This window comes from Lagopus muta, chromosome 3, assembly GCF_023343835.1.
Source record: "Lagopus muta isolate bLagMut1 chromosome 3, bLagMut1 primary, whole genome shotgun sequence".
NCBI classification, from domain to species: Eukaryota; Metazoa; Chordata; class Aves; order Galliformes; family Phasianidae; genus Lagopus; species Lagopus muta.
Window position 1 is genome coordinate 8,226,991 of NC_064435.1, and position 26,790 is coordinate 8,253,780.

The 26,790-nt window shown below is 37.8% G+C and overlaps 2 protein-coding genes across 3 annotated transcripts in view; one reads left to right on the forward strand and one right to left on the reverse strand.

The window, feature by feature from the left end:
* The window catches only part of TG (thyroglobulin), a 139,899-nt gene that overhangs the window by 35,415 nt on the left and 77,694 nt on the right, over window positions 1-26,790 (reverse strand). The window contains exon 42 of the mRNA XM_048939555.1: window positions 25,269-25,468. Coding sequence (XP_048795512.1) covers window positions 25,269-25,468 — 200 coding nt within the window. The remainder of the gene's footprint in view (window positions 1-25,268; window positions 25,469-26,790) is intronic.
* On the forward strand, window positions 1,634-25,195 carry SLA (Src like adaptor). 2 transcript variants are annotated; one of them, XM_048939553.1, is made up of 8 exons: window positions 1,634-1,769; window positions 7,241-7,346; window positions 11,173-11,272; window positions 14,429-14,515; window positions 15,806-15,909; window positions 17,232-17,363; window positions 18,698-18,830; window positions 19,751-25,195. In XM_048939553.1, exons 2-8 carry the CDS (start codon window positions 7,274-7,276, stop codon window positions 19,968-19,970), a joined length of 849 nt encoding a protein of 282 aa, XP_048795510.1. In that variant the 5' UTR covers window positions 1,634-1,769; window positions 7,241-7,273; the 3' UTR covers window positions 19,971-25,195. The 2 variants fall into 2 exon arrangements, with proteins under 2 accessions (XP_048795510.1, XP_048795511.1); XM_048939554.1 differs by lacking the exons at window positions 18,698-18,830; window positions 19,751-25,195 and adding an exon at window positions 18,554-18,680.

Genomic DNA, 26,790 nt, shown 5'->3' on the forward strand with positions numbered 1-26,790 from the left:
TTCTGAGATAATATGTAATGCACCACTAAGCTCAAAAATTTATTCCATTTAGTTATAAATATAATTTCATCAGTACAATTTAAAATAAGGCAGCTGAACGCACTTAAAAGATAAAGTGGCTCCCAATATCACACAAGGGTAAAAAGCTACCAGAAACAGAAAGTAATGTGGAAATGGATAAATTTTTTTTATCTCCCTTCACTATAAACTCCTCTGTTCTTGTATGAGCACGATACAAACCATGGATGTGATTTCCAGTGTTTCCAATGGAGCATGTTCTATCAAGCAAATCCAGTTTCCACTCTTTTTTTCTGCTCTTTTCTTCTGAGACCAACACTTGTCAATGCAGCTTGAGATGTAAGTTCATCTCTTGTAAAAGCACAAAGACAATCAGAGCCAGCCTAAGGCATGTGTAGGTGAGAAGCATTAGGAAAAGGCAGAGTTCTGCCCAGCCTTTTCCCATCTCCAGCACAGACATTGCCCAAACTCTGCTCTATTGGTAATTCCAGAGATATTATATATCCATTTGGGGAGTGCTACTGGGGAAAGTGCATGCCATGTTTCTATGATCTCTGCGGTCTTTTCCAACATTCAAGATTCTATAATTCTGTAATTGAATTGTTTATCAAGTTCTCTAACACTTTCCTGTCCAAGGTGAGGACTGCTAGCACAGCCAATCAAAAAGAACAGACATTCTCCTGTAATTGCCAAACCTCTAATTCTGGCACAGACCTGAGAATTTAATCACTGTCTCCTCGTTCCAGTAACTCCTTACACAACAGTTCCCTCACTTGTCCACTTTTAGTCTTCATCATCAAACAGATGAGCATTACAATATGCATCTACTCAGAGCTTCTTGGGTGAAGCAAGAACTCATCTTGGGTGTGTATGTTGGGTTTCTTGGGTTTGTGTTTGTTCTAATTTACCACAGAAAATAACTTCTATGAGTTTTTGAAAACATATCTAGACCATAAAAGCAATACTGTCGCTCTGACTTTTTCATCCATTCCTGCAGTACTATGTGCCTGAGTGGCTTTAGATAGATCAATGAACAGGTAAGGATCCTGGTTCCCCCATCTAAGTCACTGAGATGAAAAAGGTCCGGCTTTACACAACACTGATGTGAAAGTGTGTTTCACATACAGGCTTTTAGTGTGTGTCCAATGCTGAGTTTCATGTATTCGCAGACAGAGGCACTTCAAGATCAAAGTAAAGAGCAGAGCAAACCTTGAATTCCCATTCAGGCTCAATAAGAGTGAGAGACAAACTTTAGTGCCTTTACCACTCTGTCCAAAAAAAAAAAAAAAAAAAAAAGCCAACATAGGAAAAAGAGCAATTGGGGACTGAACTTTACCGAACAAATATATTTTGGAAAAGAAAAAGGGAAAAAAAATATTTCTGTGCAATTAATTTATAAAAGGTTATTTTGCTATTTTGTTTAATGTGTTCTCAACCAGCTCTGATGCAATGTGTTGAAAACCTCCCTATTTCTCTCAACCCATAGATAAAAGTTTCTTAGGTAGTGACTTGCATCAGAAACCTCATCTGTTGCAAACACTTTGTGCCTTCCTTGTTTCTCAGAGAGGAAGTATGTGGCCTGTTTGGCAAATGCTGCTCTACATGACAGCGTGAACTCCACAACACACTCATTCGCCTGGCTGCTCCTTGGCTTGATCAGCTCACCCTTGCTGGCAGCATGAGAGCAGTGTTGTGACTACGACTTGTTTGAGAAATACTGCAACCTGGAGTATCATGCCTAGCATTTGAAGGTAAAAATTAATCTGATGCATTTTAGATTATCTGCAGACAGGATCTAGTCTGCCTTTTTTTTTTTGTTGTTCTCTATACAACGTGGAACTTTATTTTTTTAGTAATTACAGCATTCAGACCATGGATTTCAAGTACCACCTAAGGTAGAAGTAGAAAAGCCTGCCTTACTACTTTTCATAAGGACTGGTAGTAAACATGAAAGGGACAAGAAGTGTTTGGTAGGTGGACTAGATGATCTTAGAGGTCTTTTCCAACCTTAATGATTTTTCATTTCTACAATTCTGTTTCTACTGAAAGCTGGCATTAATAGAGATGCATAGGACCTCATGCTGCAGCAAAACATAGCTAACTGAAACACAAAATATGAGAAATGTCATGGACAGACTAGTGGGCTTTTTCCTCAAAGGGTTAGAAGTTTGCATGATGTGGTATTACTGTGTTGTTTCAGAGTACTTAGATTTTTGCATACGAATTACCTTGGTTACGATATTACCTTGATCTTTCTTACGACAAAGATACAAGTGTCTAAAAATTGAAAGGATGCTAATTTTGATTAATGGTGAATTAAGGGAAATTCACACAGAAAATTCAATTTGTTAAATTAAAGCTTTTTTTTTTTTTCCTCTGAAAACAAACAAACAAAACTCCAACAGGTTACTGTTATCTTCATTTCCAAACTAAACGAAATTCAGATTTTACGTGTGGACATTATTGAGAATTGCATTCTAAGACCTTGAAGGTACAAATGTCAAAATCAGGTAACAAAAATAAAATAAGGCATAACATATCAAGAATTATATATTTCCTCATTTTACTTGTCTGCAGTATTACCCATGGAACAGCTTTTCTTGAGCCCTTACATTTTGTTTTTTTACTTCTCTTATTATTTCTGTTTATTTACGTTTCCTAATCTTTGATCATTTTAAATATAACTTTGAAAAAATCCTTACGAAGCAATGGAATTTTCCTCCATGCTCTGTCATTTAAGTGCTACCAAGCCACATTTTCTCAGAGAACAGATTATGTGAGAGGAAATTATTACTACATGTGCTGCTTGCAGGAACGGAAGGTGCAAATTGTAGAGCAGGTTTTTGGGACGCATGATTTAGGTCAGTACGATTTCAGCCTTGAATGGTTTCACACTTGCCAAGAGCTCTGCCCTTAACAAATAGGACATAGAACTGGCTGATGTTTCTTTGCATTCCATTTGGTTACAAAAATAAAGCAGTAAAGCCCATTAGGTTGCACTAGTAGTGGGTTTGCAAACTGCCGTGGCTGCAGCAACCTGCTTTCACTAAGCAATAGGTGCACAAGTTGAAAGGGCCAAAAGCTGGGGAGACTGAAAATGTAGTCTTAATGGTTAAAATAAGGTTTTCATACAAGCCAGAGGAGGTGGCCAGAGAACAGGCAGAGCCAACCCTCCACCTGCAGTAGAGGTGGGCTTGATTTGCCTCCCAACAGCTGCACTTCTCAGTGCAGGATTTGGGAGTGCTACAACAAGGTAAGTTTGGAACCAATCACCTCACCTCAGTTCTTCCCAAACAGCTGTCTGTGGGCAATTTTGTGTGGGTCTGGCACAATTATCTGCTTGTACAACTGAAGGATGCAGCCTCTACTTGTATACCAAACTTGACAAGCCCTGGAACAGATTCTCTATTTCAAAAGAATGTCATTTATAAAACTTGTTCCATTGTTTACTTAAATGATGAATGAGTTCAGCTGCAAGATGCTCTACAGTTTTGTGTTAAGTCTATTTTTGCAGAGAACCTCAAAATTTGAGGAAACCATCATACAATTTATCATAACGTGATACAATGAATTTAGGTTAAGTTGTTAATATTCAGTACAAGCACACACTACTTAAAGCATAAAGACCTACCATGTACTTAAGAGTTCTGTGCAGTGTTGCTTTAGAAATACTTAGAACACAAATTAATACGCTGCTACCCTGAAAACAGTGATGTGTCACTACCAGCATGCAAGTAGAAACAACCTTCTCCCTGTCCAAATTCCCATTTCTTCCATTTCTATCCTATTTTATAATGTCTGAGAGTTGAGCTATAGCCTGGGACATTCACTCCACCACCTTTAATGGAACAGCAAACACCTTCACTCTGCCCAAATACACAATGACAAGTATCCTTGGTGGGAAACCCAGGCCTGAAATGTCATTTTCCATTTAACCACTTTGGATTAGCAAATCAATCGCAGAAGCCCAACCATTCCATTCATTTTTTTTTTTTTTTTTTTTAATTGAACACTTCTGCTTTGAATTTAGAGCATATCTTGATGTCTCTGCCATCTTCGAGATTTTATGCTGCCACCAGTAGTAATTAGCGACAGTGAAACTTAGCCTGGAAAATGTAATGAAGCAGAGCAAACTGTCATGCTAGTGACATCAAAGTCCAAAATGCCACTGCGTTTCATTGTTACTGAAAGTACTTCGTAACACTTTTATTTTCCGTAAGTCAGATTCTTCTAAATGAACAGCACTAAGCTGTATGCTCCTCCATCCTGTTGACAGAAACAAGGTCATATAAAGTGGCATCTTGTACGGTAGAAGTGAGCCAAGCTAGTTTTCCATGTGGTCTACAGAGATACAACAAAGCAGGCACATGGTGTTACGCATACTCGATCCTTCTGGACTAGATAGCAGTTCAATTCCCAGCTGTGTATCAGCAAGCCTTCAAGAACATATCAGGTGTTTTTAAAACAGTGCTTAGAGTTTTGACTCCTATACACCATCTAGGAAAACAAAGGTGCCTTGCTCAAAAGGTCTCTTCTCCCACACAGCCATTGATAAGACAAGATGGAATGGCCCTTTATCTGCACCAGGTAAGGCTCAGATTGGATATTAGGGAAAATTTCATTGCCAAAAGAGCAGTCAGAATCTGGAATGGGCTGCCCAGGGTGGTGGTTGAGTCATTGTCCCTGGAGGTGTTCAAGAAACGTTTAGATATTGTACTATGGGACATGGTTTAATGGGGAAATATTAGTTGTAGGCGGACAGTTGGACTGGATCATCTTGGAGGTCCTTTCCAACTTTGGTGATTCTACAATTCTAAAAGTGCCGTGTTTTTAGAAAGTTTGCAAGTGCAGGGTAAAACTTGCAGAAGTTTTTCCATAATATTCACATGCTCCACACTACTTTTCCAAGTGACTCAGGCATCCCTGACAATGGGGTCCACTCTATCAATGAATCTTAAGAGTGTGAGAAATGGTCTTGAAAGCAGTGTGCCACAAGTCTGCTCACTAGTAGGATGACTTGCTTTTCTGGCCCTCAAATACCGGAAAATCCAGAACAAAGGGGCAACAGAGGTAGGACTGTATCACATTTGTGTGTTTCTTTGTGACACAAAATTCGAATGCTATTCTCATCTAACTGATGGTCGCATATGTTAAAATTCTAAATGGGCACAACCATGTTGCCACGTTTGGCACCTATCCAGAATTGCACAAGCTTCTGGTAAGTGCAGCTCGGCATCAGCTTAGCTAGAGATGAACTGCCTTTTTAAGTACTAGACAAATATGATTACCGCATCACACTGAAGATTCTGTCTGGGTATTTATCCCACCTTTCTGGATGATCTTTTCAGCCCTGTAGAGCTCTCTATTATCGTTGTCTAGGAAATTTTGCTGGCTGATTTGAAAATGCATCAGGAAAGTCTATAATATCTGTACCAAAGCATTGTCTGCCCTATTACTTTGCCTATACCTGTTATTCTTGATGGTATATAAATGAGAAAAAATACTGAAGTAATTAAACTTAGGTCTTGAAGAAAAAACATTCAAAGTTAGTTTGGAAAATTATAATTTTGCAAGTTGAAAGTGCCTGGGAAAATGAATTCTGGGTTTAGTTATAGAAACTCAGGTGTGTTGTAATGGAGAATAATCTAGAACATTCTATCAAGAATGACTTTTTGTTCAAATATAAGTATCAATATAGCATATTTAAATTTAAGGTTACTTTTTTATCGTTACTATTCAGCCTGTAGATTCCTTATATCAGGCAATGGAAGAAGTTCTTGTGAAGTAGATTTGAGTCACTTGTCAGAAAGACACTGGTGCAGCTGCATCCTGCAGATGTGTCACAAGCTAGATCCTAAATGCAGACAGCAAAAAGGACAATGTGCCACTTGCTTGGTGAAATAGAAGCATCTACCAAAAGCCTTTGGGAACAGAGCTAAGAAGTTTGAAAAGCAGATGGAATCGGACTGCGCACTACCATTCTGTTTCAGCACTGATCTGCTTTCCCTTGATTAGAGGCAAAGTATTTTCCTTTAAATAGTACTTTATTCTTAAGGGTGTCTAATTTTCTCTAAGATGTCAAATGTGCATTGTATTAAGCAATATCTTCAAATTCCAAGACAGTTAATAATAACATATCACTCACTGCCTTCAGCAGTACTGCTTCTCAAGCTAGACACCCCTCCAGCTATCACTGTCAGGCACTTGCCTGTCATAAGAAAAGCATCCCAGAGGCAGTAATCAATTTCAAAATATCTGTAATAGAGAAAACTGAAAGATACAGATTGCACCTCACTTTAGGATAAATGCACCGGGTGCTGCAGGATCATATTTTCATGGAGAAAATTACAAAAGTAGTTTTTTTAAATCATTGGTTATTAGCTAGTAGTGCTTAGTTATTTTAATGTACAATTTTGAACAAATACAGCTCACTCTGCTCTGGAAATGTACGATAGCAAATGAAAACTTCCAATCCAAAGGGTAAGTCTGTCTGCTCACTGTTATGGAGAATCAGAATGGGTACCTGCGAATGGATTCTCCCTGTGGTTATTTTAGTTCCAGTACTGTCTGACAAAGCGTTTCTCATACATTCACCCAATGGATAAAATTTTGAAGAATTTGCGCAACTGCAAGAGGAGTGCTCTAAGATCAAATGTTTGGGGGCAGTGTGTTACTTTTAAGAAAAAAAAGAGAAGGAAAAAAAAAGGGAAAAAAAGAAGGAAAAAAAAAGAGGAAAAAAGCATTGCCCCCATTTGCTGAGATCACAACTGCATCAGAAGAAAACCACCGAGCAACACTCTTGGTGTTCGGCAATAAAGCAACACAGTACACAGAGCTGAAAACAGATACGACAATCTAATTAACTAACTTCTTTGTAGCTTGAGAACTCCAAGTGCTGCAAAGAACATTTTTATACATAAATGACTGTACAGGCATGGCTTTGCAGTGACTTCCTATTGTGCTGAGGTACTGGTAATGGAAACTTTTACTACATTACGTTCTTCTGAGCAACTTCCCTAGCTGTGGTTTTCTGCTATTCCCCTGATAAAAGCATCAGAGTGGTGAGAGCTTAGCAAATATGTAAAACTCTCACATGAATTTGAGACTCATTCTCAAAAGTAAAGCCGTGTAACATCGGAGACATCAAAACTGGGTTATTTTTCATGTGTTGGCACAGCAGGTGTTATTCTGCAGTTTAAATGCAATGTTTCCTTTGATTTAGTTCTGAATTGCCTTTACGGAATTAGAGAGCGCAATGGGAAACACTATGAAAACACCGAGAGCCTCCGCAGAAGGAGGAGAAGAAACAAATGGGGCAAGCCAGACGGGTAAGGACTCATTTAATTTCTTTCAAGAGCAAAAAGGTGTTCAAAATATTTGATACCTTCATTCATGCATCTATTCCTTAATCTGTCTGATAGAAAAATCAGGCAAGTGTGAAGTTTTCCTGTGGGATGAGGAAGGCATCTGTAGACAGTGTTTATTTTTAGGTATGTCCTAGCCCGAAGTTCCCAGAATTACTTTAATTAAAAAGATATAGTACTTTAATACTTTTATACTCTGGTTCTCCTGAAAGATGTTCGTTCCAATTCAGATAGAACTGATGCACTGGAAAAGAGAAATATCGCATTTTGACAAACTTCCATGTGATGTTTCACACAATTTTTCTCTTGAGCTTTAGTTCTGATCTTTTTAAAGGTTAAAAATCATAATGCTATTACATCAAAACTGAACCTGAAATTTAATCTTGCACAATTGTATTAAAAGTAGCACATGGCCATCTTTCCATGTCACTAAGTTTATCAACTAAGGGTATATGAAAACAGATGTTTCACAGGTCAAGCTTGAAAAAGGCGAATCTAATGCACCTACTCCAAGCGTGCACAAATGAAAAAATTGAATTCAAATTGCAAAACCCTCCATAGGCTGATAGACATTGTGTGTCTGAGATAGAAAGCGGGAGATCTCCATTGACCTCCCACTCTCAAACTGCAAATGAGTGGGTAGAGACTATGCACAGCCCTAGCTCTCATCATGCTGCACTGTGCCAAACAAGTGCAGCAGTAAATTGTTCCTCAGAGATGCAGAAGAGAAAAAAAGCATTATTGTTGTTTTTAAGGGGTGGGAGGAGGGTGTTAATCAAAATACTGGGGCTCTCCAACAAGGATTGTCCACTTGTACTGCTTGGCTTTGTAACGATGGAGAACCAAACTGGTTTCCTGATGGTTCAAATGAAATACAGCCTGCTTTTAGCATTGCCAAGAAGCAGTATAGCCCTAGGTCCTGATAAAGCATAGACCAAACACTTAGTGGCAAACCAGGGGCACACAATACGAACCATCCATTTATTTATTTATTTATGAAGAGTGCCTATGCTGATCTTCTCAGCAACTGCCACCATAAAAACCAAACTATCAAAACAGAAATGCACATTTCAAATGCCTGCATAGGTCTTTTGATCTCTCTCAATTTTGATCAGGCCAGTAACTTTTGTAACGGCTTAGAAGTTGCTAGTTAAAGTCAGGCACACAAGCATCAGCACTGTCATTCAAACCCAATGGAAACAACATTTTTTTTTAAATGGAACACAGAACTAAAAGCAGATATTGTGGTAATCCAGTGAGTATGTTTCTATTTAGTTTCCTGAGCAGATCAAACTTTAAATCATGTTATTAAAGAGAAGTTTTCCCTCAGGCCAAGAAGCTGGCAGGTTTAGATCTAATTTGAGTACACGTCAATGTTGGTTCTGCAGCCACACCTCGTGGCAGAAGAACAGCGCATCGCCCCGCCACACCACTGCTCTCCTTTAACACCTCTGGGATTTGATATGCCATAAATCACAGTATTCTTGTCAGACATTAAACCATGGGACCATACAGGAATTAGGATTTGGATGCACAGCCTGTGCTCTCCCTCCTCTCTTGAACAATTTGGTAGCGCATTCACAGCTGGCCTCTGAATGAGTACTTTGGGCCATGCAGGATTCAGCCTCACACCTTTAAAGACATCTAGCCATGCAAGCATCTAAAACTAGCTTGTATTTCATACTCATCTTTCTCTCCTTAAAAAAAAAAAACAACAAAAAACAACACACAACAACAGCAAAACAAACAAACAAAACAAATAATACCCACTACACCTTACTGAATGGAAAGGATTCAGCACTTTGATCTTTCCACTCTAGTTTTTGAGTTGTTCCATTTCACTTGTCACCTACACACTTAAACTGTGAAGGAGAGGTTGTGATAGAGGGAAACTCAGTCAATATAGCTGAAATTTGGGTGTGGAGAAACAGGGTAATCTCTTCAACCCCGTTTCATGGCTTTTGTCTTTGAAAAGAGCTCATATGGGTTTTGTGAAACACTGTAGAGTGCGGTGGGGTATTTCATATAACCAAAAAACCCAGTGAGGTTTGATTTAAATGCAAATTAAAATGAGGGCTTGTTAGTGGAGTGGGAAACTTGAAAGGTTTTGCATAATATAAGTACACACATTTTAAGTGGTTGCATGGATGCAGCAGCCGACACCATGATTAATTCCTTCCTTTTCAGACCTCCAAATTCACAAGCAAAAATGAAACTAAAACAGATATAAAGATGAAAGCATAATCAAAATAATGCAGATCTTTCTAGAGCAGAGAAAAAATCATGTTCTCTGCAGTGCATAACAAAATGGAGACCACCACATACAATAGAAAAGAGGGCAGAAAAGGACTTTCTACTCTTTCAGCGTGGAGAAAGAACACTTAGAAATAAGGTTTTAAAAAAGCATCGCTAAATGCAGTTTCATAGAGAAGATATTTCTTCACTTTTAGTGCATAACAGGAAAGTGATGCAAGGCATGTTTGGCACAAAATGTATAGCTCAGTGAATTACATAGGATACAGTTCACTAATCATGGCAATTGGGTGATACAAAAGTGCTGGACTAGGTCTTTTCAATTCAGGGACACTTATCAACTAAGAAAACCATGTAATAATAACACAACATGTACTGACAAATTAATTTGTGTCTACTCTAGACTCTAGACACCTATATATATCTGTAAGAATGCTTAATGTTTGTATCATAGGACTATTTCATTCGGCAACAGATAAGAAAACTAAACAAACTTACAACCACTTGGAATATGAATGTGAAAGGACTTTCCACGTTGCGTAATGCTCGCCTCTGTATCATCGAGCTACTCAAAATTAACTGAGAAAATGTTACTTTCTTTTAAATGATGGATATGGAACATTTTTCTTATCACGTTTTTTACTATCACTGCTGTAAAGACAATTAGAAGTGTTAAACTAAGATCATCTATCAACCCACCACCACTATGCTCATAAAACCCACCATCATTCATTTGCAAATCTCCCACCTGTCAGTGTTTGCTGGGTGTTCCTGCTGGATGAGAAGCTTTTTAATGCTTGGTAGTCAGTTTTGCTCAAAGTGCAAGGCTCCATCCCCCTCAGGAATCCAAGGGCTCAACACATGTCCTTACAGTGCTGCAAGACCCAGACTCATCCTGACTGATGTAAAAGCCTTCTCATCTCTTTTCTGACCTCAGTTCTGGGACTTGCAGTTACACAGTGATTTAATTATAAACATGCATTTTGTCTCTCTTCGTTTATGGAAAATAAGGAGCATCATGTGCCACCCCTAGGACAGATTCAACATAAGAAAGAGAACGAGAGCCTCTGGCTGTTCATTAAAATGACTCACAAAGGTGATGGGAAATGGGCAATTATAGCTACACTCACACTGCCCTTTACCTGAACTAATTTCATGATTTCAAAATGTACCAGTGGTGCTAAACACTGGAACAATTCAACACACATCTTCATCTCCTTGAAGGAAAATATGGCTCAGAGTTGTAGCTGGAGGCACTTAGAGACAAAGGCATTCATCAAATCTAGGTTACCTCATAATATTATAAATACTCATTTTGATAGTTTCAAAACTGAGCATGTCCCTTAAAAATGATAATTACTAGAAGTGGCCTAAAATTAGCTAGTTATAATTAACTAAGTGGCCTTTTTTTCATTTCTAGTATCTTCACATTCTTCTCCAAAGCTATAGGCTTTTTATGACTTTCTATAAAACAGAACATACACATTTCTTCCATTCTTCTTCAGAACTCTATCACATCTTCTGTCTTTTTTAACAGGTCAGGAGAGTGATTTCCTTGCTGTCCTCTATGACTATCCCTCAGCAGACATAAGCCAACCTATATTTCATGTAGGAGAAAAACTACGTGTGCTATCAGAGTAAGTAGATACTTTTTTTTTTTTTTAATGTTTTGTTACAATTGATGATGTTAATCATCAACTGTCATTTTGTCATAGTCTTTGTGTAGATGACTCCAAGTGGATGCAGTTCAGCAAAATGGACTGTGTTTAGAATCAGCAAGGAAGGATTCTTAGCCACAGTGTAAATTTCCCTAGATTTTAAAGATTAGGTATGTCAGGGCTTTTTTAGATCCTCTGAAATGGCTTCTGAAGATAGATTCAGAGCATGATTTTAAAAAGGAGTCAGAAGTGAATTCTGCTTTAAAAGATGATTTTCAGAAAGCACTCATACTTGTGGAAAACAGAGTGAGCAAAAGTAGTTTGAATTAGGTACAAAAGGAAAATGATTCTGAATTTCAAGCATCTCTTTCACTCCTTTTAATCTAACAACTCCTTCTTGGTTAGGACTTTGAATTTCATCCTGCATTTAAGGCAACTATAACAGAAATAAAATAACTGCTTTTCTCTTTATTTTTAAAATTCAGTCTGCATTTTTTGGATAGAAAAAAGAAAAAAAAGTCAAAGATTTCCTTGCTATTTGTACTCAAAAATTTACAAACCTCACAAGGAAGCAGGCTCAAGAAAAACAATTACACTAATTTAGGCTGATCTTAAATATAGTGCAAATATGGTCACATACCAGTATAAGTGCACTTCCTGAAAAATGGGCAGCAATAGATCTGTTATTCCTTTTTGCACAACTTGTATCTGCACACTATGACCTCCTAGGAGTTATTCAGCCCCTGTTTTCACAGCTTAAATAGAAATGAGAGATTTCATTTTCACAACTGGAGGAGCAGATGGATTTAAGAGGAGATAAAAGACATTCATATCAGAGAAATCCTTTGAGGATCTCTAAATTCATGGCAAACTCTAACTGGAGAAGCCAAAACATGAAATAGTTAGAGGACAGAAGTACTCAAGAGAAGTATCACAGATGCTTCATGAATTCTCAGAGACTTCTGTCACAGCTGTATACAGACCCAGAATGGCTGCTGCCATGTTCTGTTGACACAGTGGTTTCCCTAAACATGGAGATCAAAAGGTTCAGACACTACCACAAGGTAATTTTTTTTCTGATAGAGAGCTTCCATAAATCAGTGTCACTCTCTATGAACCTATGATTGCCTTAGCCTGGAAATCCCAGCTGAAAGTTTCACTCCCAACTACAAACAAAACTACATATACCTATAACAGTGGGAACTGTATGTATCATTTGTCATATGTATATGCATGTGTTGTATAATATGATCTGCTAGACATAAAACATCTGAAAGTTCTAGGCTAGTACTGTAGAAGTTTTTATCATGTTTATCTGTTGTGCAACCATCAAGAACATTTCCTGCAATAAACAAGAGCCAAAGTAAGCCCTGATAAGAACTTTACTCTTCCTGATTTGGATCAGCTTGTGCAGACAAAAAGCAATGCTCTATGCAAAGCACTGTGTCCTAATGAAGGACCCTGTTCTTCCCAACTGGGATGATGTTAACAGGAACTATTTGTATACAGGTTCTTGCTCTGTGTACATAACCTTTAGGTATAATCATTCTCTCAAGTCATTCAAAGAAGCCAAACACAATGGAAAAGAAAAGCAGAATGGCAGGCATGATCAGAACACAAGTGAGAAGGAGTTACCATGGAGAAGCATTAGAAGGCAGCACATACTGCTCTTATAATAACTGCTTTTCAACCTTCAACCAAAGCAATTAAGTGTATTGGCAATCAGCTCTGTGAATCGTACCAGGAAACTACAACTCCTCACAGATACTGATGACTGCTCTAGGTTGGCACAATTAGATCAAGACCACTGACAGCATTCTACACTCTCCACACTCATCCAGGAACTGTTCATTACCTAGTCTGTGCTAGTAGGACCAGCTGTCCTCCAGAGAAATACCCCAGCGTATATGATTTCTGTGGCTCCTGCCCCAGGGAGGACATGCTGCTCTTGGACTTTTAACCACCACTGGAATTTTACAGCATTAGTAATGCTATAGTTTGTAGGGAGGTATATGCTGAGTGTCTCCAATTTTTTTTATTCTCACAATAATGGGTTCTGAGAGTTCTGTGGGAAAACAAACACACAAACAAAAGTTCCTGAACTTTTAAACTATTTCACAACACAGCCACAAACAAAACTTGCAGAGCCCTGAAACTTCCAACTCTAAATAGCAGACTTCTCTTTTTCCTCCAGTTCATACTTTCTGGACCATGATGCCAGTCATTATAAGCCAGGAGGTTTAACTTAGTGTTTGCAACTCAGCTGTCTTGACCTAGACTGAGTATTGGATCTGCTGTCTGGGAATTATTTGGAAGCATTATTTTGGAACTGCCACAAAAAGAGTATTCAAACACTGTTATTTAGATTCAAATCCTTAAAGGAAAAGGTGGAGAAAAAAGCATAAATCATCCTAACTCAGCATTGACATAATTCCTTTCATTAGTCTCTAAAACACTGTAGCATCCCTGTGAAAATTTTTATTACTGCCCTCCAAAGGGACTCAAAAGCTAAAGCTTCATCAATAATCTATGTCAGATCAATGAAGAAACATATGCCTGGTCACACACATTTGGCTAGAAGGTCTTTTTTCTTTCTTTCTTTTTTTTTTTTTTGGGGGGGGGGGGGGGGGGGGAGCCTTTTGGAGTAATTCATGGAAGAAAAGAGAAAGAACAAACCATGAAGCAGTTCTGTTAGATTGAAAACTTGTTTCATTGCAGACAGAGACCATATGCTGAGCTTCTCTTCCCTAATGCTGCAGGAGGAACTACAAGGCTGTCTAGACACAGCATGCTCAGCCATAAGCTGAGTGTCTTGCATACCAAGAGAAGTCTAGCTGTGGGAAGACAGAACACAGCATGGTTTAACCACTGCATATTTACCCTTCTTCTTTTAACTACAGAAAAAATGTTTTATTACTTACGCAATTGAGATGGAAAAAATGCAGCTTATTTCTGCGTCCAAATTTAATCTCAAAGAAACTGCTCTAAATGAAGCAAACTTGGGTCCATTTCTGAGTGTGAGAATTCAAGAACACAGAAGGTTATAGGCTAGCCTGTACATCTTAACTCACTTCTAAAAGGAGGACAAGCTCTGAAAATGTATCTGAAAATATCCCTTGTCTTGCTTTCACACAGTGAAGGAGGCTGGTGGAGAGTCCATTCACTTACAACAGGACGAGAAAATTATATTCCAGGGAAATACGTAGCAAAGGTTTATCATGGGTAAGTAAATGCATTTCCCATAACAACTCAACACCAATTTTTGTACGTTTACTACACTGATTAAAGTTATTCAGTGTCATAATTAACAACACCAAGAATAACTAGAAAGAAATTTTATTTATTGATATCCTGATATAATTCCTCAGTTCCCTTGAAATCTGACATCAATTGACATCTAAGTTTAGAATATATTAAAATGAAAAACAGTTTTAAATAATTGCAAGGGTCAAAAAACATTTGATTTCACATGAGATAATTAAAATACTTGCATTGTGAGGACTGATTTTTAATTCTAAGATCTCAAGAAAGTGATCTGGTTGAGAAATAACTTTTTACAAAGAGTAAAATGGAAGTCCTATTAGTTCATGAAAAAAAAAAACAAAAACAAACAACCCACAAACAAATAAGAAAGACGAATAAGTCATTCAATGAAACAGCTAAGGAATATTCAGAGCTCTCTTGTTGCCCTAGACAACAGTCAGGAAGAAAACATTGAAGGATACACTTAAGGTTTTTCTAGAAAAGGGTTTTAACACCTGTTTAATCTTAAGCATATGAACTGTGAACTTAATTGGGATTTATGCAAGTGCTTAAATTTTAATATCTTCTATACCCTCTTGAAACAGAGATGCTTTTCAAAATGCGAGGCACAGACAGGCACTTTCCATTACCATGTTTGAAGTTTCCCCAAGACAGGATCAAACACATAAGAATAACATTACTTTAAAGTACCAGTGACTCCTACACTAGTACAGCAAGCTCAGCTGTATCATTACTGACTGTAGAAAAGTACTGTGTCAGGTTATCAGGAGAATTGGTGATGACGCTTTCCCTTATTCAAAAAAGCAATTAATCTAAAAGACTGGACTGTTCCCTAGCATAAGGTGAATCATTTCATTTGGGATGTATTCCCTGTACAGTAAAATACAATCTGTGTTAACAAAAGTTGCTTAAACAAAGAAGGGGGGACTAACTAAAGCATCTCAAATGCCACATGGATATGTCCTTGGGAATCCAGATAATGGTAGCTTGAAAAGTTTTGTTTGCCCTAGTAAGTCCAAGACTTCTTTGTTCTTCTCTTCATCTCACAAAAGCTATTTTAACTCAGTGTGTGAAAATGGAGAACAAGATTTTCTCCATAAACTGAAAAATATGCCTGGACGCAGTTTAGAGAATAACTGCAGTTGTTTTTGCAGTCACTTTCCTGGCTAATGCTGTACTTTCACGACCACATGCTGCTCTGTTTCACTGGTGTCCAAATTTCAGAATTTGTTTTTTCATCCTTCACAGCTGGCTATTTGAAGGGCTGGGGAGAGAGAAAGCAGAGGAACTTCTACAGCTCCCCAACACCAAGGTCGGCTCCTTCATGATCAGAGAGAGTGAGACTAGGAAAGGTGAGGAATATTTTTTCCCCTTTGATCTCAGGCATGAACAGTTTAACAAGCCTTAATTCTCTCCCTATCCCGCTCCATGTGGATAACCTCAAAACCTGAAAATGTATGTAATGAGAAGAGAAAGGCACCCAGTGCAGCATTCCAGTCTTCACTGGTCACCTACACTAAACACTGCTGAAAACAAGGTTAACCATGGCCTTGGAAGGTCCCACAGGCACCAGCATAAACAAGACACAGTTGTTTAAACATTATTATTCACTTTGGTCACATGTAAAACTTATTAGGCAGTGAGAATTTTCAAGCAGAGGAAATGCTGTAGCTTTGCCCTGGTCTGCAAACAAGTGGCTGAGGAAGTCATAAAATACATACAAAGCAGAAAGGATGATGGATAATTAGGTTCCCCATGTAAGCAGGTAGCTCTTTCATATACTTCCCAAAAATTATGTCTTCATTTTCTTTACCATTATTCCATTCGTTTTTTTAAACTACTGATTATTAGAACTACTGATTTGAAACTATTCCATCTTCCTAAGAAATTTATTAAATTGATTTCCCACCTCTCATCACACTTTTTCTTTGCTAATATATCAATTTTCAGCATAAGCCAACAGAATTTTAACTGTGTTGCTATATAGGAATTATAATGTTCACATTTCACTATTTTTTTCAATGGGAATACATCTGCCATTGTCCACTGTGATATCTTCCACTTTTATAAGGCACTGAAACACACCCAAATTTAATAATACTACAGTTAGAAAGGAACACTAAATCATCAGTTCTGACCACTTGTATACCACAAGTGAATTAGTTTCATGTAACACCAACACAAATTTCAAAGAAATTCAGGATATATGTTAAGTCCATATGAACTAAATGCAACATAATAGTTTTAAACAAACAGAAAAATCCAGTTGTAATCTCCTGCCAGGACCACATTAACAGGTACTAGCTACTGCATTGCTGGAAGCTAATTAAACCAGGTGATCAAAATCAGGAGCCCAGCAAATGAGTCTGGTCCTTGTGTTCAGGGAAAGGCAAACAACTTCTGCGAAGGCCTGTTTCCCTCACATCAATTCAAAAAATACTTCATCAGTAAATGTAAAAGAAAAACACATCAGAAATTTAGAATCAATCAAAATCCAAGTCCTGAATTCTGGGCACTTTATTCCATTTGTTATACTTAAAATAAAGAAAATTAGGACAGACAATCAGTTTTATAAGAACTTTGTGGGACCTTTTCAAACACTCTACCATTGGGGTCTCAGCTATCCCTGCAGAATTAGGACTCGAAATTGTAATTAGTCCTCTTGTTTCTCCAGGATTATATTCCTTGTCAGTGCGGCACAGGGAGGTGAAACATTACAGGATCTTCCGCCTTCCAAATAACTGGTATTACATCTCTCCACGGCAAACCTTTCAGTGCCTCGAAGACCTTGTGAATCACTACTCAGGTAAATACAATAGCAACAGCAGAATAAACCTACTTTCCACTAGCAACTGTAAAACTCTGTATCAAAGGTCCAGAACAAGAGGTTTTCCCTACGTCCAAGACTTGAAACTGCTACCACAGAACAACTAGCAGAAAAATGATTGGTTTATATCTTCCACCTTATTTTTGATCCTGAAGATAAGTTAGCTACTGCTGACAGTACAATGGAAATCAACCTGAGAACACAACAAGATACAGATACAGAACCTGCTTTAACCACAATTTTCCAGATTTATGGCAATTTAACCTGTGTTGAAGAGATGACATGACAAGCAGCACAATTAAGTGACTGCAGTTATGGTGCATTAACATAAGTTTTAAAGTGAAAGAGAAAGGAGAATTGAAATAAAATAGTTGCATAAAAGTTACAAGAAAATGACAGGTTCTGGGCTTTAATTAGTAACGGGTACGAAGTATAAAGCCACAGTATTTGCATATTTCATGGGTAAATGAAAAAGGGTATTCTGATAAACTGGAAAAAAAACCACCTCACTTTCAAAACATTCAAGTCCAATGATATACGTGAGTGAGAATTTAAACAGGGTAATATTTTTCTTTACATTTTAGTTATCTGGCATCTTTCTCTGTTTAGAAAGAAGAAAACAATCAAACCCAAACATTCTGAAAAATAATTATAACAACTTGAGTTATAGACGTAAGAGTGGACATAATGCAATTTAGCTCCTCTCCTTGCCCCCTACATGAGATATTTTAGTATCTCACTCTGAAGAAAAACAGGTTATCCCTAACAGTGCAACTGAAATCAACCCAAGAATTCAAGATAAGTACAGATAGGCTTTGCTGAAATAAAGCTCAGAGGTCTAAAACATCAACATTATCAATGACAAAAGAACATATGCCATGTTTGTAGGGGAGCAAAGAGGAGGCAATGGAGAAAAAGAAAAAGAGATGAAAGCTATCTGAATGCAATATGAACATGCAAATCTTGAGTCATTCCAAGCAGAATAGGTGCAAACACAATCCAGTCTGAGTGGTTGTGTCTTGTATCTATTTTTTACTAAGTTTGCATGGCTGAGAGGATGGAAAGCAAAAGCAGAACTCACTAGAGACTCAGAAAACTTGCCTTTAAGTCTCTGATCTGCCATAAAATTCCTTCTAGATTTTTGGAAAATCACTTTCTCTATTTCTTAGTTCCTCACTCATACTATGGGAGATATACCGCTTGATAAATTAAAAAGCAAACATACAAGGAAAAGAAGATAAGCCTGTGTCATTGTGTCCTTGCTGAGAAAACAGGGATGGATTAACTTCATGTGTCTTCATTCCCGTGTTCAGAAGTTGCTGATGGTCTCTGCTGTGTCCTTACAACACCCTGCCTTACCCAGTGCACTAACAACCACAGCGTAATGAATCAAGTTCCTCCTGTGGTGATGCGAAATAAAAACTTCAACTGGAGAAGCATTCACAGGTACCACAAGCAACACAAGCTGCCACAAATAACAAATCATTTTTCCAGTCTTACATGTACTCTCACTTACAATACAGGAGAAGCAGCCATTTGCTTCTCCTGAGGCTAGTTTTAAATCTTCTAAGCTGCTGACAGCATGTGAACCCAGGAGAACTAGATGTCCAGCTCTCTAACTGCTAATCTTAGTACTTTAACCTGCAAAAATATAGTTACAGCATTAAATCATTTCTTCTACCCAGCCAGCAGCACAGTTGCATATGTCCACTGGGACTCATGAGCCCTCTCTGCCATGGGGGAAGAAGTAAGAGACAGGGCATAACCCATGCTCAGGCCCAACGCTAGTAGCATATGAGCCCCTGTAATCAGAAATGGTTACACCTTGTTCACGGCAGTCACCACAAAGCAATGTACACAAGTATAGTGTACACACTGTCCCAGCTTAAATCTTAGGTCCTGTTTCCTCTCATTCAATATATAGTCCAGCTGAAGGTCCGTAAGATTTTGAATGCCTTGACTGCACATAGAGAAAGTAGGCTGGGTTTCAGAAGCTGGTGAAGCAACCACCTTCATAAACAAAACTGCCTCTTATTTCTCAGGGATAAACTTTCCAACAATACCCTTCCTTCACAAAGTACTTTCATTTGCTTACAAATACAAGATAATTTTGTGCTATATTGAAGCCCACTTTTTTCTTACAGATAAGGAGAGAATATATAGGAAGGTTATTTCCTTTTAAAATGCTCAAAAAAAAATACTACTATTTTACTGTCATAGAAAATCACTACAAGACAGAAACATTTGGTGATTAATAAGATGGAATTTTTTTGTGAAATAAAATTAACATTGTTTGGCTTAATGACTGTTAATACTAGACTCAGTTTAAGTAGTTGGAATGGTAACAACACTTCATTTTTTTAAAGGCTGGAGATGACTGGAGATAAGGAAGGCACACTGGCAGCAATAGATGACTCCTGTCTCAGCTATGGCCTGAGGGAAAGCATTGCTTCCTACCTTTCCTTGACAGGGGATGACAGCTCTTCTTTTGTGAGTGCCAGAAAGAAGAAAGCACAGTCTCTTATATACACAGGGAGCAAGCATAAGAGTACCCTTCATTTGCCACCTACATATTATGAAGACTGACCATGAGACAGCAAAGGGAAAAATGGAAGCTGAGTGCTTAGAAAAAATTACAGACCATCCTGTGGTCCTGCAGTACTTCAGCAGCTGAGAGACAATGCACACCAGCTGGTGATAAAACTCTGACTGTGCTTCTGCATTTCCTCATCTGAAGGTTAACCACAGACCTTTGTGAGGGTACTATCTCCTGCCATATTCTGGAATTGTGCTGTGTGCACCTGAAATTAGAAACTGCTCACTAACAAGATAAACTGAGGCACTCTAAGCCAAGAATTAAGTGAGGCAGAGGATTCTTCAGTAAGGATGATGCCCACCATTATACAAAGGTGACTGGATATGAAAAGACTAACTCCAGCTTGAGACTGTAAATTAAAGTCTTAGTCTAGTACTCTCCACAAGGCTGAAAATCATGTTTACAGAATCTGCCTACTCTGAGAGAAAGAGCCTTTTTTATTCTCCGTACATACTCATCATTACCGGTGAGTTGGAAAGCCTCCAAGAAAATATCAAGTAATTGTCATCCAAGAGACACCTCGTTATATTAACTGTACACATCTGTTAATTCTACCTTCGGGGAAAAAAAAATAATGTCATTGACTTTCCAAGAGGCTTTTAATTCACTTGGGTGCAATGGCCTGTAGTGTCACTGAAAGATCACAAAACGAAGACCAGGCTTAACTCAATGAGAAGTTCTTGCTAAGGCCTGAGATGGAAGAACAGGCATATCCAAAAGCAGAACCTAACTACTCTTAATCCAGCGGATATTCATCAGAGAACCAAGTGGGTGTTTTTTAAAATGAAAAGTAAAATACTGTAATATAATGCCTAACTGCAGGCTGGCAAACGAGTGACCTTTAAGTAAAGGACAGAACTTGAACCTCATCTCCTGAAGGCACACCATATTTATGTATAATATTTATATTAATATCAGCTTTTAAATAATTAAACTAATAGAAAAAATCAGAAACAGTGGATGTTGAAAAGTTTTCTGAACGTCTTGTCTGAAGTATTATGTAAAATTGCTTTACAATTTCATTAAGCAACTGGGTTGTTTTAAATATCACAGACCAGAGAATTTTTCAATGTATATGTACCCTTGCCAAATTAAAAAGAAGCCTGATAGTGACAGATCAAGGGGGAATGGATTTAAAATAAAAGATGGTAGATTTAGTTTAGATATTAGGAAAAAATTCTTTATTCCAAGGATGGTGAGGCACTGGCACAGGCTACCCAGAGACGCTGTAGATGCCCCATTCCTGAAGGCACTCAGGGCCAGGTTGAGTGGGGCCCTGGGCAGCCTGAGCTGGTGGATGGCAATCCTGCCTACAGCAGGGAGTTGGAACTGGGTGATCTTTGAGGTCCCTTCCAACCTAAGCCACTCTATGATCCAATCAGATTACCTTGGAACTTGACTTGTGTTTACTGTGTAAATTATGTAGTCACATCTGGGGACGTAAGATGCTGCAATTTATGTACTTGAGTGGGCATCTTTTCAATCTAATCCGCTGCTGTACTCTTTTTTCTTTTTTCTTTTTTTTGGGGGGGTGTGAAGTGGGGTGCAGATTTGAGTTTAGAGACAGAGGGAATTAAATGCATTTCCTCTGTAAATATCTCTTGGCACATATACTATATCTACTATAGTCTATATCTACTATACATCTACTATATCTATATATACATCTACTATATTATAGTAGATCATTTGCACTAGAGAGCAAGAGAAAGTCTGAGAAAAAAATAGTGTAAACATACTTCAGAACTTTTAAGGTGAATGTAGTTTGGCTGATAAACCTTGAATAAAAGCTTTGAACAAAAAGCAAAATGAACTCATGTACTTTAGATGTTTATATATTCTCATCATTACTGTTAGTAATATAGTGATATTATATTTTTATTGTGTCAACTGTATTGTAACCAGTGAAATGTATATGGGGAGCATTACAGATTTCTAAGTTGTGACTCACATTCATTAAAATAACACCCAGGAGTAACTTTGTATTGCTTTAAAAGATTGAAAAGCTGGCAAACAACTATTACAAGCACCTAGTCTTACAGTGATATGTCTAGATGTTATCTTTGACACAGCACAACAAGAAATCCAAGAGTTCATGCAACCTGGAAAACACTTCAGTCTCCACTCTGCAGAAAGGGCTAAGACATGCTCTGATGAGGACAGGCACACAAACTCACAGAATGGCTGAGGTTGGAGGTCCTCTGGGTCCATCTGGCCCAATCCTGCTCAAGCAGGGACACTCATAGAAGTGCTTCCTTGTGTTCAGAAGGAACCTCCTGTGCTCCAGTTTGTGGCCATTGTGTCTTGTCTTGGCAGAGATGATCCGGTCCCTTAATAATTTTTGTGGCCTTTCAACTGAAATCTCTCCAGTAGTTCTCTGATACTGTGGGCCCCAAACTAGATGCAGCACTCCATCGATATTAACTAGATTTTCTGGCTAGAAGTAAGTAGATTAATTGTGTAATCCTTGGTGTTATGCACACAACCTAGATATATGTCTAGTTGCACATTTGCAATTTCTCCATGATGACTATTTATACCATCACATTGTACAGGATAGACAGTGTTGGGGAAAAAACAATCTCCAGGCTGCTAGGACAGTACACTTTTGTTACCTTCCTCTCCAGACTATGGTTTGAGGTATACATGAGTAAAGTTGCAGGAAGGATGGAACTTGGATGAATTTTCCTAGCAGGTAAGTCATCTGTGTACTAAGAAATAATTAAAAAGAAATGGAAGGCACCCTGAAGTTTCTCTACTCTCCTACTCTAGAAAGGACTAATGTCACTTAGCACAATCCTGACACTTTTAGTTTGTTTCTAAAAGCCACCAAAAATACACAGCTTTCCCCTGCTTCAGGCAATTCCAAACCCTCCTGGCTGCACAGTGGAATCTTGCAGCCAGCAACTGGTTGGAAAGTCAGAAGAAAGTCTCTAGTCACCCACTTTTAATCAATTACAAACACGGTGGCATCACTCCATGGCTTCAGCAGCTGTAAGCTAAACTGGAGTTACAGGCAGATTACTGGGCTTCTGCCCTGGCCACGCATTAACATATCTATAAGTAACATGATTAAATATGGCATGTGGCATGGGAAACTGCTGGGTTTAAATAACACATAAAGTGAGAGGGTGACAGAAGCTATGAATTGAGAGCACGTGAGTGGAAAAGACTGTGTTAACTGGAGCCTGGTAGTAGATGGATCTTTGGGAATCAGGCAGCTTCTCCCTATTTTCAGACATGACATATGCTTCCAAATGCTTCCAAGTCCTACAGTTAAGTCAACAGGCCTCTTACATAAAATTGCATTGATATATAACTCAATTAATCAAAAGATGACATCAAAAAGTATTAATGCACTTAATTTGTTTTAAAATAGAACACTAATCATTAAGATTTAATATATTTTTTTTAATATCATACTAGTGAAAGATGAAATGAGTTATAAGAAAGAGTCACCCTGACAGTTTTGCATTAATTTTGTACAGTCTGTTTTCCAATTGCTTCAAAACAAAACCTATTACAGGACAGATAGAAGAAACTCAAAAGCACTTTGCACACCCATAGAAAAATAGTATTGCTTAATGGGATTTCCCTCTGGAAATCTGTTATATATAATCAGTGTCATGGTTCGTTGTCTGTGTGCAGCTCCCTTTTTTTTATAATGAAATTAGAAAATTTTGTCATCTTATAGAAAAAAACAAGACACATTCCTTTACAGGAGATATATCAGAGAAATTTGAAGAAATCAAAAGTTTTATGTTGCATACCTACTTTACAAAAAAAAAAAAAACAAAAAAAAAAACAACAAAAAAGATGCAGTAGAATTTTGAGCCACTGCTATTAATGTTGATTTTTTGCTTTAACAAAATTAAAATTAAGTCCACCATGGCACTGTATGAAGTATTTCACAATACTATTTTGAAATAAATGAATTATCCTGCTTTTGCTGAGGCAAAAGTAAGGTGTTCATGGTCTTGGGAAGAAAATTGCTGTTACAGACATTAAATCAGTGGGAAGAATTGACACATCTGCTGCTCATTGCATTTTCCACTGCTTTCCACTTTTCAATTATCCACTTTTCAATATTTCAACAAGCAGTTCAATATTCATTTTATAAAAGACCAAAAAGATGCAGTGTGGAAACAGACTCCAGCAACAGCGATAAACCAAGATGCACTTTCACTTCCCTTTCATCAGTTGCTCAACTGGTAAATTGCACTGTATCCTGTTACAGCTCTCAACAGGGCCACATCCTATCCTGTTTCAGAAAAGTGTGTTTGACTTCAGAGAAAGAGTAGGATGGAACTGTATTGTGGGAGAAGAGGACTCTACTGGCAAATTACCTTCTATGTCAAAAGACGAGTAAAAAACTGTGAATTGTGTTAGGAATTATCTGAGAATGTCCTTAAAAAAATACAGCTCATGAACAGTAATTTTCAACAATTTCCCTTGTCTTCTGTGCTAGGGTTATACAATTAAAATGGTCTTACTGAGATATGGAGATGCACAAGGCAAGTTATACTTTTTGGCAAAAAAGAAGAGAAATCAAATAACAAATAGAGACTTCATTATTTTCAAGGCAAGTTTTTAATAAATTGGGCCCCGGGTTTCCTAGACTAAGTTCCTCTGCTCACATTTCCAAGCATATAAAAGTCCACTGAAGATTAAGCCTCATTTCACAGCACAGTACTCTTATTTGAGGCTGTGAAGATCAGTGGTAGTATTGAGGCTGACAAAACTGGACTAAAGTCCTGAAATTCAGCATAGGAAGGGCAGTAAGCACAGAGAACAGCTGAGGTGATGGCAAAAAAAATCCAAGCTGACAAGCAAACATTTTGGAGGCTTTGAAACTTGATTTTCTTTTAAGTGAAATTGTTAATCTGTCACGAGATCAGATAAAGACCGGATTCTTCAAACATGCGGATGTTTGGCTCATCATTTCTAGAGTCTAAAAACTGCTGATCAATAACTGTATTTATGGAATGGAAACTAACCTGTTGTCCTTATAAATTATGAAAGAAAACTATTTATATAACACAAAAAAAACCACAGTGACGAGAAAAAGATTCTTAGTATGACTAAATCAATCACCAAATTACATCTCTTGTACATCCTTGTGAAACACCTAACTCTGGAGATAGCAATCACAGGTGAGAAGAAAAATAACTACAGCAATAACAGTTATATTTGTACTGCAAAAGACATGGATGAAATAAAACCAGCACCCACACACACGTCACAAAATTGTTTCAAAATGAATCTGAAACAGCAGGAATGTGACTTACCATCAATAACACCCTCCTGAAGAGACCCATATTGATTGCCTCTGTCAGCAGGTGAATGCTAGCAATGTCTGCACCACCACGATCAGCTCCTACAGTCACCTGGCTTGGATCTCCACCAAAGCTACCAATGTTCTGCTGCACCCACTTCAGAGCTGCCAGCTGATCCAAAAGGCCTGCATTTCCACTTGCCTCAGAAGAGCCTGTCGTGGGAAATAAATAAATCAATTGGGAAAAAAAATAATAATAATAAAATGGAAAAAAAAAACCAACAACTAAAAACATTTGAATTTTTGTTAACTGCTACAGCCCAGGTATCAACAATTCACATTACCACTTTTTCTGGTGAAAGCAAGAGACAACAGATAGTTTGCCAAAACTGCAAACCTAAAATCTGAACTCATCTGCCAAACCATTACCATGCATCTTTATTCGTTAAGTGCTTGAAATAATTATCACTCCATTTTCCAAGCTTCATTCCTTTGACGCACTGGTTGCCCAGAGAGGCAGTGGGTGCCCCATCCCTGGAGACATTCAAGATCAGGATGGACGGGGCTCTGAGCACCTGCTCTAGCTGTAGGCATCCTTGTTCATTGCAGAGGAGTTGGACTAGATGACCTTTAAAGGTCCTTTCCAACTCAAATGATTCTTTGGCTCTGTGTTGATTTAGATGATGATTTAGATGCCTGATGGTGGGAGACATGAATCCAGGTTGAGGTTAAAACCATGACATTCTAAGCAGCTTGAACTTAAATTAAAATCAAGAAAAAATCAGTATTTGACTGGAGCATATCTCACTGCATCCTTCTGCTTCCCGTATCCGTTTTTCACCTTCCTTGTTTAACCAATTATATATGTCACATCATCTTTGATTTCTTCAACCATACTTAAGGGTATTCTAATTTATAATATTTCCATATGAATACTTTGAGATTCACTGATGTACAGCTGATAGAGATATGAATTTTAAGTATTAATGACTTTGTTTCCATGAAAATAAATGAAAAAAAATAATCATGTATTCCCAATATTTAGGTATCATCACTGGAAAGACTTTATCTTCCACACCAGCCAGTGGAAACCCAATCTTTCAACTAATAGGAAAATAGCACTGAAAACTTCTAATGATGCAAATCCCAAGGCCAGCTTATGTTTATAACAACAAAAGCAAAAATAAGTAATTCCTTCACAGTCTCAAAAAAAAAAAAAAAATAATAATAATAATAAAAAATAATAAAAAAATTAATAATTCACTATCTACTTCATTTTATTTCACAATGAGCCATTTATTTTTAATGATTTAAAATTCTCCACATTGAAAACTAGAAAAAAATTCAACGAAAGAAAAGCCAGGAATACAAACATAGCTGAAATTATCTGTTTATTCCATTGCCAAGATGAAATAGTCTACTTTTAAAGAGCAAACTTGGAAACTAGGGAAGGAAATGAACAGGCAGTGGAATAAAAAGCTGTCACTCTGTGACCTGTCTCAGGCAAAGAGCGATTGAATGCATACACTGTGTAG